This window comes from Eptesicus fuscus, chromosome 9, assembly GCF_027574615.1.
Source record: "Eptesicus fuscus isolate TK198812 chromosome 9, DD_ASM_mEF_20220401, whole genome shotgun sequence".
NCBI lineage: Eukaryota > Metazoa > Chordata > Mammalia > Chiroptera > Vespertilionidae > Eptesicus > Eptesicus fuscus.
The window spans coordinates 49,804,944-49,818,660 of NC_072481.1; the positions used below are offsets into that span (position 1 = coordinate 49,804,944).

Consider the following 13,717-nt stretch of genomic DNA (forward strand, 5'->3'; position numbering starts at 1 on the left):
ACATTGTGATTCTTTACACTTTGTTGTTGTTACCTATAGATTGGAAGCTGTAAGAATGTAACAGTTATGTCTCTACGCTCCAATAAACTGGAATTTCTTCCTGAAGAGATTGGACAGATGCAGAAACTAAGAGTCTTAAATTTGAGTGACAACAGGTATTTCTGCAATATATCACAATCCCATATTAGTTACCTACTATAAGCAAATTATTGTTTCTTATTAATAATTTTGGAAACATATTCTATGTAAAATGTGTGAGAAGTATAGGAATGCAAATGTCATGCAAATATGCAAATATCCATTTAAAAAATGCAAGAGCTAAATTATTTTTAAAGAGATATTTCAAAGTTTAATTATTTGATTATATTAAAACCATATATTATATTGTATTTTAAAATTATCTAAAATTTAAACACCCAAATTTATATACTGAAATCCTCCCATATTCAGAAAGCATAACAGTATGAAGACATGAAAAATGATTGAAATAAAAAACTACAAAATTTATTAATAAATTTATATGCATAGATATGTATGTATGCAGACATATATGTTTTCATGTATATTTTATGCCTCCAGTAAATTAAATTGGCAATATGTATGTAGTCAACAGCACCAAAATGCTGGTAAATATATTGCCAGGAAGCTAATCCTAACTAGTCATAAGAGTTTTACATTATGGTAAGGATAACCAAATGGTCATTGAGTCATGTTCAGAACAGGACAAAAAAGAAAGGATGTGACAAAGGTGTTATATTGGTTGATGGGTATAAAGAAAAAGTAAAACTGCAGTTCATCTTTATTTTCACCAAAATTTTCAATAAACAGGAAAGGATAAAAAATTTGACTAAAGCCCAGCTGGAGTGGCTCAGTGGTTGAGCATCAACCTATGAACCAGGAGATCACGGTTCAATTCTCAGTCAGAGCACATTTCTGGGTTGCAGGCTTGATCCCCAGTAGGGGGTGTGCAAGAGACAGCCAATCAATGATTCTCTCTCATCATTGATGTTTCTATTTCTCTCTTTCTGAAATCAATAAAAAAAAAAATAAATATTTTTTTAAATTGACTAAAGATAATTACTAAGAAGATAAGTGATTATGCAATAGAATGTTTGAACTCTTTGTTTTCAATAAGTTTCAATCAGACTAATAATAATATGAGAAACTGAGAGACTTTGCAACAAAATTGTTAAGATTCGCTTTTATGAATTAATGAAGAATGTTCAGATTCTGAAAGTTTACTAAGTGTGGAATTTCTCATTTGTTTGTTAGTTTAAGAAAAAAATAATAATGTGAATTTCAAAAACCATTCACTTAGCAGCTCAGTAATATTCCCATATAAGAGAATAAAACATTTTATGAAAAGATTTGGGATTTTATTTTTAAATCAGGATAACAAGAAAGCCTCATAGTTTGGTGCAACAGGAGTAAGTCACGTCAAACCAACATTGTTTCCTGTTTTGACTGTGTTACTAGACAGGAAAATGAGGGAAATGCATTAAATGTTGTACCTGATTTTCAACAAAACATTTTTCAAAATTTTTTAATTGTATTCTTATAAGATGAGAAATATGTTATGGGGATATGATAGGAAGATGGAGTTCCAGTGGATTCAATTACAGTTCCCCAATAAAACCGAGCTCCATAATTGTCACCTGGAGGGAAGTTTTATGATGAGCTATGGAAGTTTCTCCTAAATATTAGTTTTGCTCAACTTTTATACACTAATAATCTGTGTGATGAAATAGAAAATATATTTACCAAATATTTTTAAAGGATCCATAAGTTGGAAGGACTACTAATGGAGCTATTTATTCAACAAATATAGCATACTTGAGTTCCTACCGTGGAACAGACACATTGTTGAATGCTAGTGCAAAAGATATGAATAAAATACTGGCAATTTCATAACATCAGGAGTTTAAATACTTATCAGGCCAGAAATGTAAGCTTAACTTATCTCTTAATACAGTGACTGAAACATAGTATGAGCCAAATTAATATTTTTAAATTAATGAATTACTCAACAAACCTTAACCTGAGATTAAAATTAATATTTAGCCAAAGCTGAGGACAAAGTTGAACATTGTCATCAGAAAATTAACTGCTTAGATAAAATATTAAATATGAAATGCTATCCAAAAAATCACAATTATTCCAGTTCAATATTTAAAATGTATAATTTTTAAAAATCTATTATAAAATAGATTTGTAAGACAGCTTCTGTGGTACTAAATAAAGGCTCACTTTTAACAACTGAAAGAGCAAGGAAAAATGAGGGTAACATCCTTCACTAACATTCTTCATCCTCCACATTTATGGCTGGATTGATGATGATTTATCATGGATGTTGTTGTATATTATACTGGAGAGTTTTCCCCTCATGTAATATTGATGCAGCTGACTTTATATTCTACTTTTAATTCATTGACACATGATGCAAAGAATTCTCCCCATAAGACCTTACTTGATAGTTTCTGGCTTATATGAAATTAAATAACTAAAAATTGGAAATAGCTTTTATGTGTAATTTGGGTTAATGTTATAAATGCTAGTATAACAAGTCTATAAAAAGAGAATTATAATATAAATTAATATATTCTTTATATTATTTATGTTTTATAAATATTAATAATCTCAGAAAGGTTATTATATTCTTCCTAAAGTTATTTAGCTAATACACACTCTGTTGGTATTTGTATTGGCTCTCAATAGCTTTGCATATTTACTAAATTATATGAAAGTGTTTAACTGCTTCCACATATAAAAATTAGTTCCCACAATCCTTATTAATTATTGTAACATTTTCCACTTCCATTATCAAAATATATTTATTCATCAATTGGCTAATAGAATTTCAGCATATTAAAAATGTAAGGAAATTTTCATTATAAGTTATATCTGTATAATGTATTCAAAAGTGAGCATGAAGAAAATAACAATCCATTGGCATGCCTCGTTTGTAATACTTTGCTGACTAGCTGTCATGATAATCACTATTTATTGATCATGCACAATGTAAGGAATGTCAGATAGTGTATTGAAATAGGCATTTGGCTATTTGGACTTCCAAAGGCTGAAGCCAAAGCTAAACAAATAATTTTTATTGAATACCGAGGATGATGCCAAACTTCATTTATCTCAAAATGACATTTTTAAAGATTCACACGATGTATGAATGCTGAAGGAACCTAAGGACATACTTTCAGGAGTCAAAATAATGTTGGGAGCTGTAAATTCTTTTAATAGTAAGAAAGACATGTACCCTTGCCCTCATGGAGCCTACAGTTTTGTGAGGATATCTAATAGTTTTGTCTTTTTAATCACAAAAATAAATATATAATTACAAACTGTGATATGTTTAAGGAAGGAAAATAGGAGGTGCTTTGTGACTAGATTGGGTAAATTAATTTAAATGCGTAGTCAAGAAAAAGCCTCTTGTCCGGCTGGTGTGGCTCAGTGGTTGAGCATCAACCTATTAACCAGGAGGCCATGGTTCAATTCCAGGTCAGGGCACATGCCTGGGTTGTGGGCTCAATTCCCAGTGTTGGGACATACAGGAGGCAGCCGATCAATGATTCTCTGTCATCATTGATGTTTCTCTCTCTCTCTCTCTCTCTCTCTCTCTCTCTCTCTCTCTCTCTCTCCTTCTCTCCCTTCCTCTCTGAAATCAATAAAAATATATATATTATTTTAAAAAGAAAAAGCCTCTTTAGGAAAATGGCATTTAAGCTAAGAGCTAAAGGATATGTGGGATTTTGTCAATGACATATGGGAGAAAGAATATGCTAGAGAAAGAGATAAGCTTGGCTTACCTTCATAGCAGGCTGAGAGAATGCCAGCGGTGCTGATGGGACTAAGTCAGAAAAAGAGTAGCAGAAGCTTATGAAGAGACTCGGGGGCCAGATCTTGTAAGATCTTAAAGGCATGGTTAAAATTTTGGATTTTATCCTAGTTATGAGGGAAAGCATTTATAGGGTGTAAAAATGAGATTTTTTTACTTTTTAAAGATTGCTTAGGCTACTCAATGGAGAAAGAATTAGGAGAAGAAGAATTAAATCAATGTTACAATACTTTAAAACAATTATTTATCAAAATGGACTATATCCATCTGTACCCATGCTATTAAAATTTTCTTGTTTTTTGCAGGTTGAAGAATTTACCATTCTCATTTACCAAACTTAAAGACCTTGCAGCTTTGTGGCTTTCTGACAATCAGGTAACAACTTTTATTACCTGATTTATTTTGTTTATTAAGATGAACTATAATTGAAACTTTGAATTACTAACTTTTTTTAACAATAGATACCTCTGACAATTAGTATAAAATATAGATTCTTTATCCTCTGGAGGAGAGATTTCTGTAAAGGTAGCAATTCAAATTTGTATTTCATTGCTGCACACAAAATAGAACTATAACTCCCAACCTCTTTTAATGCTTCAATTTAGTAGCTATTTCATTCTCAGAGATCTAATATACAAAATGATCATTTTTATGGCTTTTTAGCTCTAGATTATATATGTCCTTAGAGGACATACTTTAATTATACCTCTGAAGGTAAAGAATAAGAAATTATTACCACAATCCCCACAACAGGGAATTATTATCCTCCATGTTCCTTTTTTCTCATATTTTTAATTATAATCAACTTATTTCTAGAACTTTCTTCAAGAAATTTGCAGGTATCTTTTGCAACTATTATTAGTATTTTCTGTAAAATTGCTTTGATATTATTTTTTTCTTATGAAGTTAGATTATAATTAATAATAATTTTATTAACTGGAAAGTAACAAGAAACAGTTGAAGACATCTGATTTGTCGCCAGAAAAAATTGATGACAGACAATTTTGACATTGTTTATTAGTCCTCTTTTACTCTTTTCTTATAATCCTATCCCAAAATACAAATAGCCAAGTAGAGAAAAAGATCATGTTAAATTTAGTTTGTCATCATTTCTTGAGCATGAAAACAGCATTGTTCAGAGTTCTAGGTACTGGGCTACTTTTGTGAAAAATTAAAATAAACCTTTACAAAGTTTTTCATATTCAACCCAGAATATAAATGTAATGTAAGTATAAGAATAATGTTTGTGTTTCTATAGTTATTTCAGAACTTGCTTCCATTTACTGACTAAAAAAATTAGATTATCATTCAAATTCAAATCTTATCAATGAACTACAGATCTTTCAATGCATCAGTATATCATTATAAATAAAGCATTTCTGGAATCAATGTGAATTATGGTAATGGAACAGTCTATTCAGTCTTGCCTTGTGAAAAAAAAATCCCCTAATAATCATGATTTATTATTCTTGTAGGAGAATAAACAAAACAGTGACTGCATCATTTAATTTTTATTTAGAACAGTGATTTAATGTGTTTCTGATTCAGTTTCATGAGACAAGTTGATATCCCAAATCCCTTTGTGTTTTGTTCCTATTCATAAATGTCATGAAATAAGCCAATTTTTAAAACATTAGATAAAATGATTATTTCCAGTATATTTCCATAGATATCTATCTATATACACAAAAGGTTAATATGCTATGTCCCTCTGACCATCCGACCAGTTGCTATGATGCGCACTGACCACCAGGGGGCAGATGCTCAACACAGGAGCTGCCATGACGCACACTGGCCATTTACAAGGAAACAGTACCTTGGACCTGGCACCAACAAAGCAACACTCAGCTTCCCCCAAGTGGTACACAGGCCCCGCCACCATCCTGGAGTGACACCCTACCAAATTGCAGCCAATGCTGTTAAGACCCCATGACACAAAATGCAGCCCACAGCCCAGGCCAGCCCAGAAATGGTTGCTGTGGGTGCCGGGTTATGACATCACGTAGGAACGCCCGGCTTCCTCTCACTAGCAACTAGCCTCCTTGCAGTTTCTTCAGCCCAGGAACATGATTTGCTTTATAGCCATATGCAAACATTTACACTTTAACCAAATGTCTGTGAAACGTTTTCCCGTGCCCCATCTCATTTGATCCTCACAGAAGTCCTGGAGTAGGTAGATAGGAGACTCGGCAGAATCCTATTTTCTTTTCATTAGCCGGAAAATGGAGATTTAGAAAATTTAGAAACTTGACCTGACTGAAAAGAAGTAAGAAATGGTGGACCTTGAAAATGACTTCAGGTTTTCTCACTGCGCAGAATATAGTCAAACACTGCTACAGTTAAATATTTTACCCTTTGTTCTCCCTGCATGATCTACAATAATAATCTGCTTCGTGTTTATATTTATTGCTGTGTTGCTGACAATTACCTGAAAGAGAAGTTGAAAAAGTTTAGCTAAATCAGAAAGCAGGTCTAATTAAGCACATTTATTATATATATATATATATATATATATATATATATATATATATATATATAAAAGGCTAAGTTGACTCGTGCATGCATGATACACATAAAGCTCTTGCTGGTGCCAATTGCATGCATGTGTTTTGATCTGTCATTGTCGATCGTGAATTTGATTGAAACTCCTGTTATAGAGAAAGGGCAAATAGCAAGATTAAAATATTTCTTCTAATTAATTTTCTTTCAATGTGCACTAATCCGTGCACCAGGCCACTATATATATATATATATATATATATATATATATATATATATACATATATATATATATATATATATATATATACACACACACACACACACACACACACACACACACACATATACATACACACACATACATACACTGAGTGGCCAGATTATTATGCATTCAGAGATAATAATAATCTGGCCACTCAGTCTATATAAAAGGCTAAGTGACCTGCAGGTAGGTATGATGCGCACTGATCACCAGGGGGCAGATGCTCAACACAGGAGCTGCCAAGTGACAGCAACTTTGCAGAGTGCCCTCTTGCACTCTGGGACCCCTCGGAGGATGTCAGACTGTCAGTTTTGGCCTGATCCCCACAGGACAGACCGAGGGACCCCACCTGCCGAAGGGACCGCACTCACTCCACAGCTGCCCTTCGAGCCCCGGCACCACCCCAGGTGTGGCCGGCCGGAGAGGGACCATGGGAGGTTGGCTCCAGAGCATGTCTGGCCCATCTCACCCAGTCCCACCCCGCCGACCACCTTCTAATTAATTTCCTTTCAATGTGCACATATCCGTGCACTGAGCCTCTAGTAATATACAATATCAGAGTTCTAAAAACTCCTTTTAAAATAGTATTTTTAAAATCAAAATTAATAAAGAATGATATATTACCATCCATAGGTCATTATATTATGATATATCAGATACAAGTACTGTTGCTTACCTGTATGTAAACCCTGTCTTTGGTTACAAAATAGCTCTTAAATATAAATGCTTATGCTTTAACCTAATTAATTTCATTGATTATCTTGTATAGCTTGAATTTGATAGCAAATTTCATTTGGTGCTTTTTGGACAACAGCTTATGAAAATGAATGGATATATAGAGCCATACCAAAAGCTTACTTAGTTTAAACAATTTAATACATTTTTTGGTCTCTTCAGGATTAAAACTGACATTGCTCAGTGAGGATGGATAATTTTATAAAAGAGTATACTTGAGAAAAAGAAAATTTCATTATGAATAACTTAGAATTTGAAAATATTCCCCAGCAATAGTCTTAGTTTATGTTATAATTTCTAGTTTCATTGATTTTTCCTTGCTTTTCTTTTAACTTTTCATTTAGCTTGGTGAGTCCAGACTATTGATCATTATCATTTATTGATCATAAAATAAATATTCTTCATATTTGCTAGCTTATTGATCTAATTTTTTTTTTTTTTGCTTCCAGTCCAAAGCCCTTATCCCTTTACAAACTGAAGCCCATCCAGAAACAAAGCAAAGAGTTTTGACTAACTACATGTTTCCCCAGCAACCTCGTGGTGATGAAGGTAAATTGTCAGCAGAAATGTCTCCCAAACTTATATCATAATGGACCAAAGAGAATCATTTTCTTCTGATCTTTGGCCAGGAATACTAACATGTGGGCAAGGCTATAAAGATAATTACATGACTTACTTCAATCATTTAGAGGTTAGCTATTAAGTGTGAATCTTATCTTCACACTATAATATTTTAAGTAAGATTCCAAAAACATAATTCTCTCTCTTTGTCTTAAGAATATTGACTTTCAGGATCAATTTCTTCTCTTGGTGGATTACAAGGCCCAGGATTAGTTGACCAAATGTGGTACCCAGCTCGTTGAAATGAGCGAAGAAGAGTCAGATCTTAAGGAAGATTCAGAAAGCTAGTTTAATTCCTGTGTTCACTAATTTCATGAACGAAATTTAAACATTTAATCCAATGATCCAAGGCCCAAATTATTTCATGTTAAGGGTCAACCATAAAAAGATGACCTGCAAACGATGACTGTTCTTTCTTTTTCAAGTTGAGTTTCACCTAAACAACATCAGCAACTATGATAGGAGTACTTTATGAAAAACCTAAACCTTTTCCAATAATTAAATCTTCTATCCTATGGCCACATTATTCATACAATGTTTAAAACAGTATTGCCCTTTACAATTTGGAACTCAGCATTGGCCACTTAGCCCAAGACAGCACAGGCTTTCCTGCACATTTTCTAGTCTAATGTCACTGTCATTCTTAGAAGAGTAAATCCACTTTAATCCACCAGTCAGTTAAATTCACTCACTCCACTTCAATGAGACTAACTTTTAAAATAAATTATTGGTATATGTATTTCTCATTATCGGGGATAATTATGAGAAGTATATTTAGTCGTTGATATATGAACATTGGAATGAATCATTTTGGAATATTATAGGATATTTTTATTCATATTTGACTTACAGAAGTAGGATAAGGAGTCATTTTAATATGCATTTTTCAGACTTTAATAAAATTGATCTTTTGAATTTATGAAAGAAAAGCCACCGTGTTTATAGATGGTATAAGAAAAGACTTTTATAAGAATTATGTTTTATTCATCTACCTTTACTTATATTTACATTTTAATATCCCTATGTTATCAAAATATTGCTCTTAAAAAAGATGTAAAGAAAAATGAAACTGCTTTATATTCACTGGTTATTTCTGAGATCCAGTTTCACAGATTAAATCTCTAATTTGTTACAGGGAGTGAGGTAGATCTAGTTAGGTAAGGTGATGTTAAGGAATTAGCCTTGTTTTTCTTTGGTTTCCTTTAGAAAGAGGAGTTAGTATTAGAACAATTTTCTTGAACTTTGAGCAACTCACCCTCTGGTTTTTCAGGCAGAAGTGTATTAAGTGAATTTTTAGAATCCTTTGCAACAAAAAAACAAAATATTATCATTAGCCAACAATTTGATGTAAAGATTTATAAGCCATTTATTTTCAACTTAAGTTGAAACACATTTAGACCTTCATGTTAAAGACTAAATATTTCACGTTTGTTACCCTAAAAATAACTCCCTTCCATTACCCCAACCCCACCTTACCTGCTCCACCGCCCCAACACACACAATGGTGCAATCTTAGACACTTTACAAAACCATTGTTATATAGTTAGTACCTTTTATAAAATCCTGACACAGTTTAGTAGTTACAAATATGAGCTTTGTAATCACACAGACATGGAACAGAATCCTGTATACACCACAGAGAAACTGCATGACTTTGAGCAAGTCTTAAAATTCAGGTATAGTTTTCTCATTAGTAAATTGAGGGTGATGTTAGTACTACCATTGTGCTGTTGTGAAGATTAAAAAGATAAGCCTGGCCTGAGTGGTTCAGTTGGTTGAGCTTCGTCCTGTACACTGAAAGGTTGCTGGTTCGATTCCAGGTCTGGGCACGTACCTGGGAATCTGAAGGCAACCAATTGATGCCTCTCTCTCTCTCTCTCTCTCTCTCTCTCTCTCTCTCTCTCTCTCTCTCTCTCTCATTCTTCTCTCCTATCAGCCCTCAGGTGAGGATTAAAGATTAAAAGAGATAATATTTTAAAATGTTTAGTCTAATTCTCTATTATTTTTGTCCTATGAGGAGCTCATTCTCTACACTGGAAACTTCCCAACCTCAATATATAATTAATGTATACTTAGGAAACCTGAATTGTGTTAAGATGTTAAAAGACTGCCCTAGATGGTTTGGCTCAGTGGATAGAGCATTGGCCTGCAGACTGAAGGGTCCCAGGTTCGATTCTGATCAAGGGCACATGCCCAGGTTGCCAACTTGATCCCCAGTAGGGGGTGTGCAGGAGGCAGCTGATCAATGGTTCTCTCTCATCATTGATGTTTGTATCTCTCTCTCCCTCTCCCTTCCTCTCTGAAATCAATAAAAAATATATATTAAAAAGAAAAGACCATGTAACAAATATCAAGGGAATTTTATTCCCACTTTCCTCCTCCTTTCCTTTTGTTTCCTTTATCTCTTTATATTCTTTTTTTCCTTTGTTTTTTTCCCTTTTAAAAAACTTTTGTATTTGTTTGTAGTACCTATCACCATTGTTTGCATAATGTACTGAGCTCTATTAAAAACACTTTATGTAAAAATAAGCAATAATCTTTTGGAATCTAACTGTAGATTTCCAGTCAGACAGTGACAGCTTTAACCCGACACTGTGGGAAGAGCAGAGACAGCAACGCATGACTGTTGCCTTTGAATTTGAAGACAAAAAGGAAGATGACGATAATGCTGGGAAAGTTAAGGTGAACCTTTTAATTGTTGTTTCTTCTTCCTTCTCATTACTTTTGCTTGTTCAATGTTCTTATTCAAATAGATTTTGAAACAAATGGAGTGGCCCCTGCTAGATGGTCAGATACATCTTTAAGTCTTAAGGTGGTACCTTTCATTACAGCAGAATGGTAATTTTGAAAACATTGTTTTGCTTGAGAATGAGACTAATGTCCTAATTCTGACTGAGCACATTTGATAGGCCACCCCATCTTACAGAACAGCATGAAAGAGATTCAAGGTGAGAAAAAACTGAGGAAAAAAATCTGGGTGATGGGCTTTTCCTGAGTATCTTATATATCCTTTGAAACACTGAAATGTGGGTTTTTTTCATCACTGAACAAAACATCATGCAGACTGTTGAAACCAAATTACACATTTATTGAAGAGCTGATGGGTGAATATAGTACATTGGTATTAAAATCTCTGAAAGAGTCTATGTTACTGGGATATTTGAGAAGAATTGGTGAGTTTTCTTAAATGTGAGGACAAGTCTTAAAGGAGGTGAGGGCTAATAACAGGTGATGTTCCTTAGAGAAAATAACTTCAATTTTTTTAACTCCAAAGCATATTTTTAAAAATCTTTTATTGGAACCAATCTAAGTCAAATAGCAAGGTTGAATTTTAAAACCTATATTTTTCATTAACTTTAAAAAGATTAGAATTGATATAGATTTTATCAATATCAGATCTTTATATTATCATTATAGCAACATCTTGAATCTCTCATTATTTTTATGGCATTATTTGTACACTTTTTTTATCATGGGTACTAATGTCCTAGGTAATTGTATAGTTATTCTATTAGTAGATCTAGATTGTATAATGTGTTCTTTTCTGTCCTCTCCACATTTTATAAACTTTTTTTAAAACCAACACACTTTGAAACCTTATTAGAATTAGACAGTAAGGTAAATTGACAGAGCATATCTATATGGATTTCCAAATAAAATGATAATTCTGTTAAAAATCTGAATTTAAAAATGTTTCTGGGTTGTTAATTAGTGCTATCTAAGAACCAGAGACATTTTTATTGTGAATTCCTAGAAAAAAAAATAATACCAAACTAAAAATAAACAAAAACCTTTAGAAACGTTTTTAAGGATTTTATACATTAGATCCAGAACCAGTGGGTGATGCATTCTATACTGGACCTTTGATTCATTGTTTTGCTCCACCGAATGTAAAAACCATACACTTCTCCCTAAAAATCTATAGTCAAAGGATCCAAGAGGAAAGAGTATATTTAATATACTCTGGTATATGTGACAATGAAAACATAAAATATAGTCAATGCAAACAATTATTTAGAAGCCCTGTTTGTGTGTTATGTGCTCAGGTCTGTTTATAATCAGAGTAGATGCATTATATTTTTAGAGTGCATTTTTCTCTGTGTTCATTTCTATTTGGTTTATTTCTATTTTGGTAAAACCATATGTGTTTCCTAAATCTCAATCTACTTTATTTCAACTAATTTTAATATTTCCAATGCCATTCATTGGCTATTAGACAAATTAGAACACAAACAAACTTCTAAATAAATCATCATAGAAATATGATGTATGGGATATACTGAACTCTTAAACTAAATCACGCTTTTCTGGTTCATTACATGTACATTCAACTTAGCACAATTTTATCTTTAATTTACATAAAATTTAAAAAGGAACCGGTTTCCTATGCCACCAACTTCCAAATGGACTAGAGTATAATGCCCTAATTATAGTGTGTATGGTGTAATATGAATGCTGCATTGTGTGAAGAAATTGCAACACTTTAGCTTCATATGATATTGGTACCATTTTATTACAGGAATTAAAAGTAATTTTCTGATGGTTATTTTAAATGCATTACCCAGAATGAAAAAAAAAATCACGAGTAGAAAAATGATAAAGTGAAAGTATTGCTACAGTGCTCCTCTTTCTCCCAGAAAATGGAGATTCCTTCTCCCACAGGATCACTCCTGCCAAGCCCCCTGGGAAAGGGGCCAGCGTGGGATTACTCTCCAACCTGCCAGACTGTCTGGCGATTGCTGCACACCATGGGCCAGGTGTGATCAGCAGATCCAAGATATGCCCGTCCCCCAGAATGACCCACAGCTGGCATGGGGTTGTATAAGTGGCCTCCAGCAGGAAAGGAGCATGTGCACTCCATTGCCAGTTGCAGCACAATCCACCACTCTTCCCTCTCTAAGTGGCAGACAGGTAGGCCTAGGTGTCTGGGGTAGGAGAATCCCCCATGTAGAGGCAACCTTGGAACAGTGGTTTAAGGGGTATGTTCTGCATGATTTGGGGTAAGAAATGTTGATCATAGAAACTTACCAACTGCCAATGTTTGATCCCCATTTAATTTTTGTTCATTGACATTGGCAATGGGGCGGGGAGACCTGAGTCAGAGGGGAGGGAATAATATGAAGTGCCTAATGGGGGGATAACTGGCATGGTTTTTGAGATGGGTGCTTCATTTTTTATTTATGTTTTTATTTTTATTTAAAGTGTGGGAATACCAATAGTCAAGCAGAATGTTGATGACGCTATTGAGAAAAATCTAAATTGTCCTCATACATACATACATTTTTTTTAAATATTAATTCTGGGGGAGATTAAATAACTAAACTTGATTCTTAAGATAAATTGAGACTTAAATTGAGATTTGCTGAGAGTGAACTTTAAGCACAAAGATGGCACCTGTTGAAAAGCATCAATTTACCTTTCATTTGAAGGCACAGATGATGAGAATTCCTGTAAGAGAAGATTGGTTTGGGAGTTGTGGCAAACAGGGTTTTGTTTTGTTTTTGTTTTTTGTTTTTACCTCTGTGGGTTGGGTTCAAGAGTTTAATGGGGGGAAAACATCTTGATGGGATGTAAAAGGACACTGCATTTTTTGTGAACTTTACCATCCACATGTAATGGACTAGATTCTTATTGTCTTATATTCTTTCTGCAATATAAGGCATCCTGAGAATGCATTTTCCTAACTAAAACTGCTATATGTTTTCTTTGTGTGTAAAATGTTCTAATTAGTTCCTAGAATAATTAATAATCAA

General features: G+C 33.5%; 1 protein-coding gene across 1 annotated transcript in view; it reads left to right on the top strand.

Annotated features, from left to right (window-relative positions):
* Positions 1-13,717, top strand: part of LRRC7 (leucine rich repeat containing 7) — a 478,750-nt gene that overhangs the window by 377,264 nt on the left and 87,769 nt on the right. The window contains exons 13-17 of the mRNA XM_008139425.3: positions 40-155; positions 4,150-4,219; positions 7,793-7,892; positions 10,522-10,646; positions 12,627-12,875. Coding sequence (XP_008137647.3) covers positions 40-155; positions 4,150-4,219; positions 7,793-7,892; positions 10,522-10,646; positions 12,627-12,875 — 660 coding nt within the window. The remainder of the gene's footprint in view (positions 1-39; positions 156-4,149; positions 4,220-7,792; positions 7,893-10,521; positions 10,647-12,626; positions 12,876-13,717) is intronic.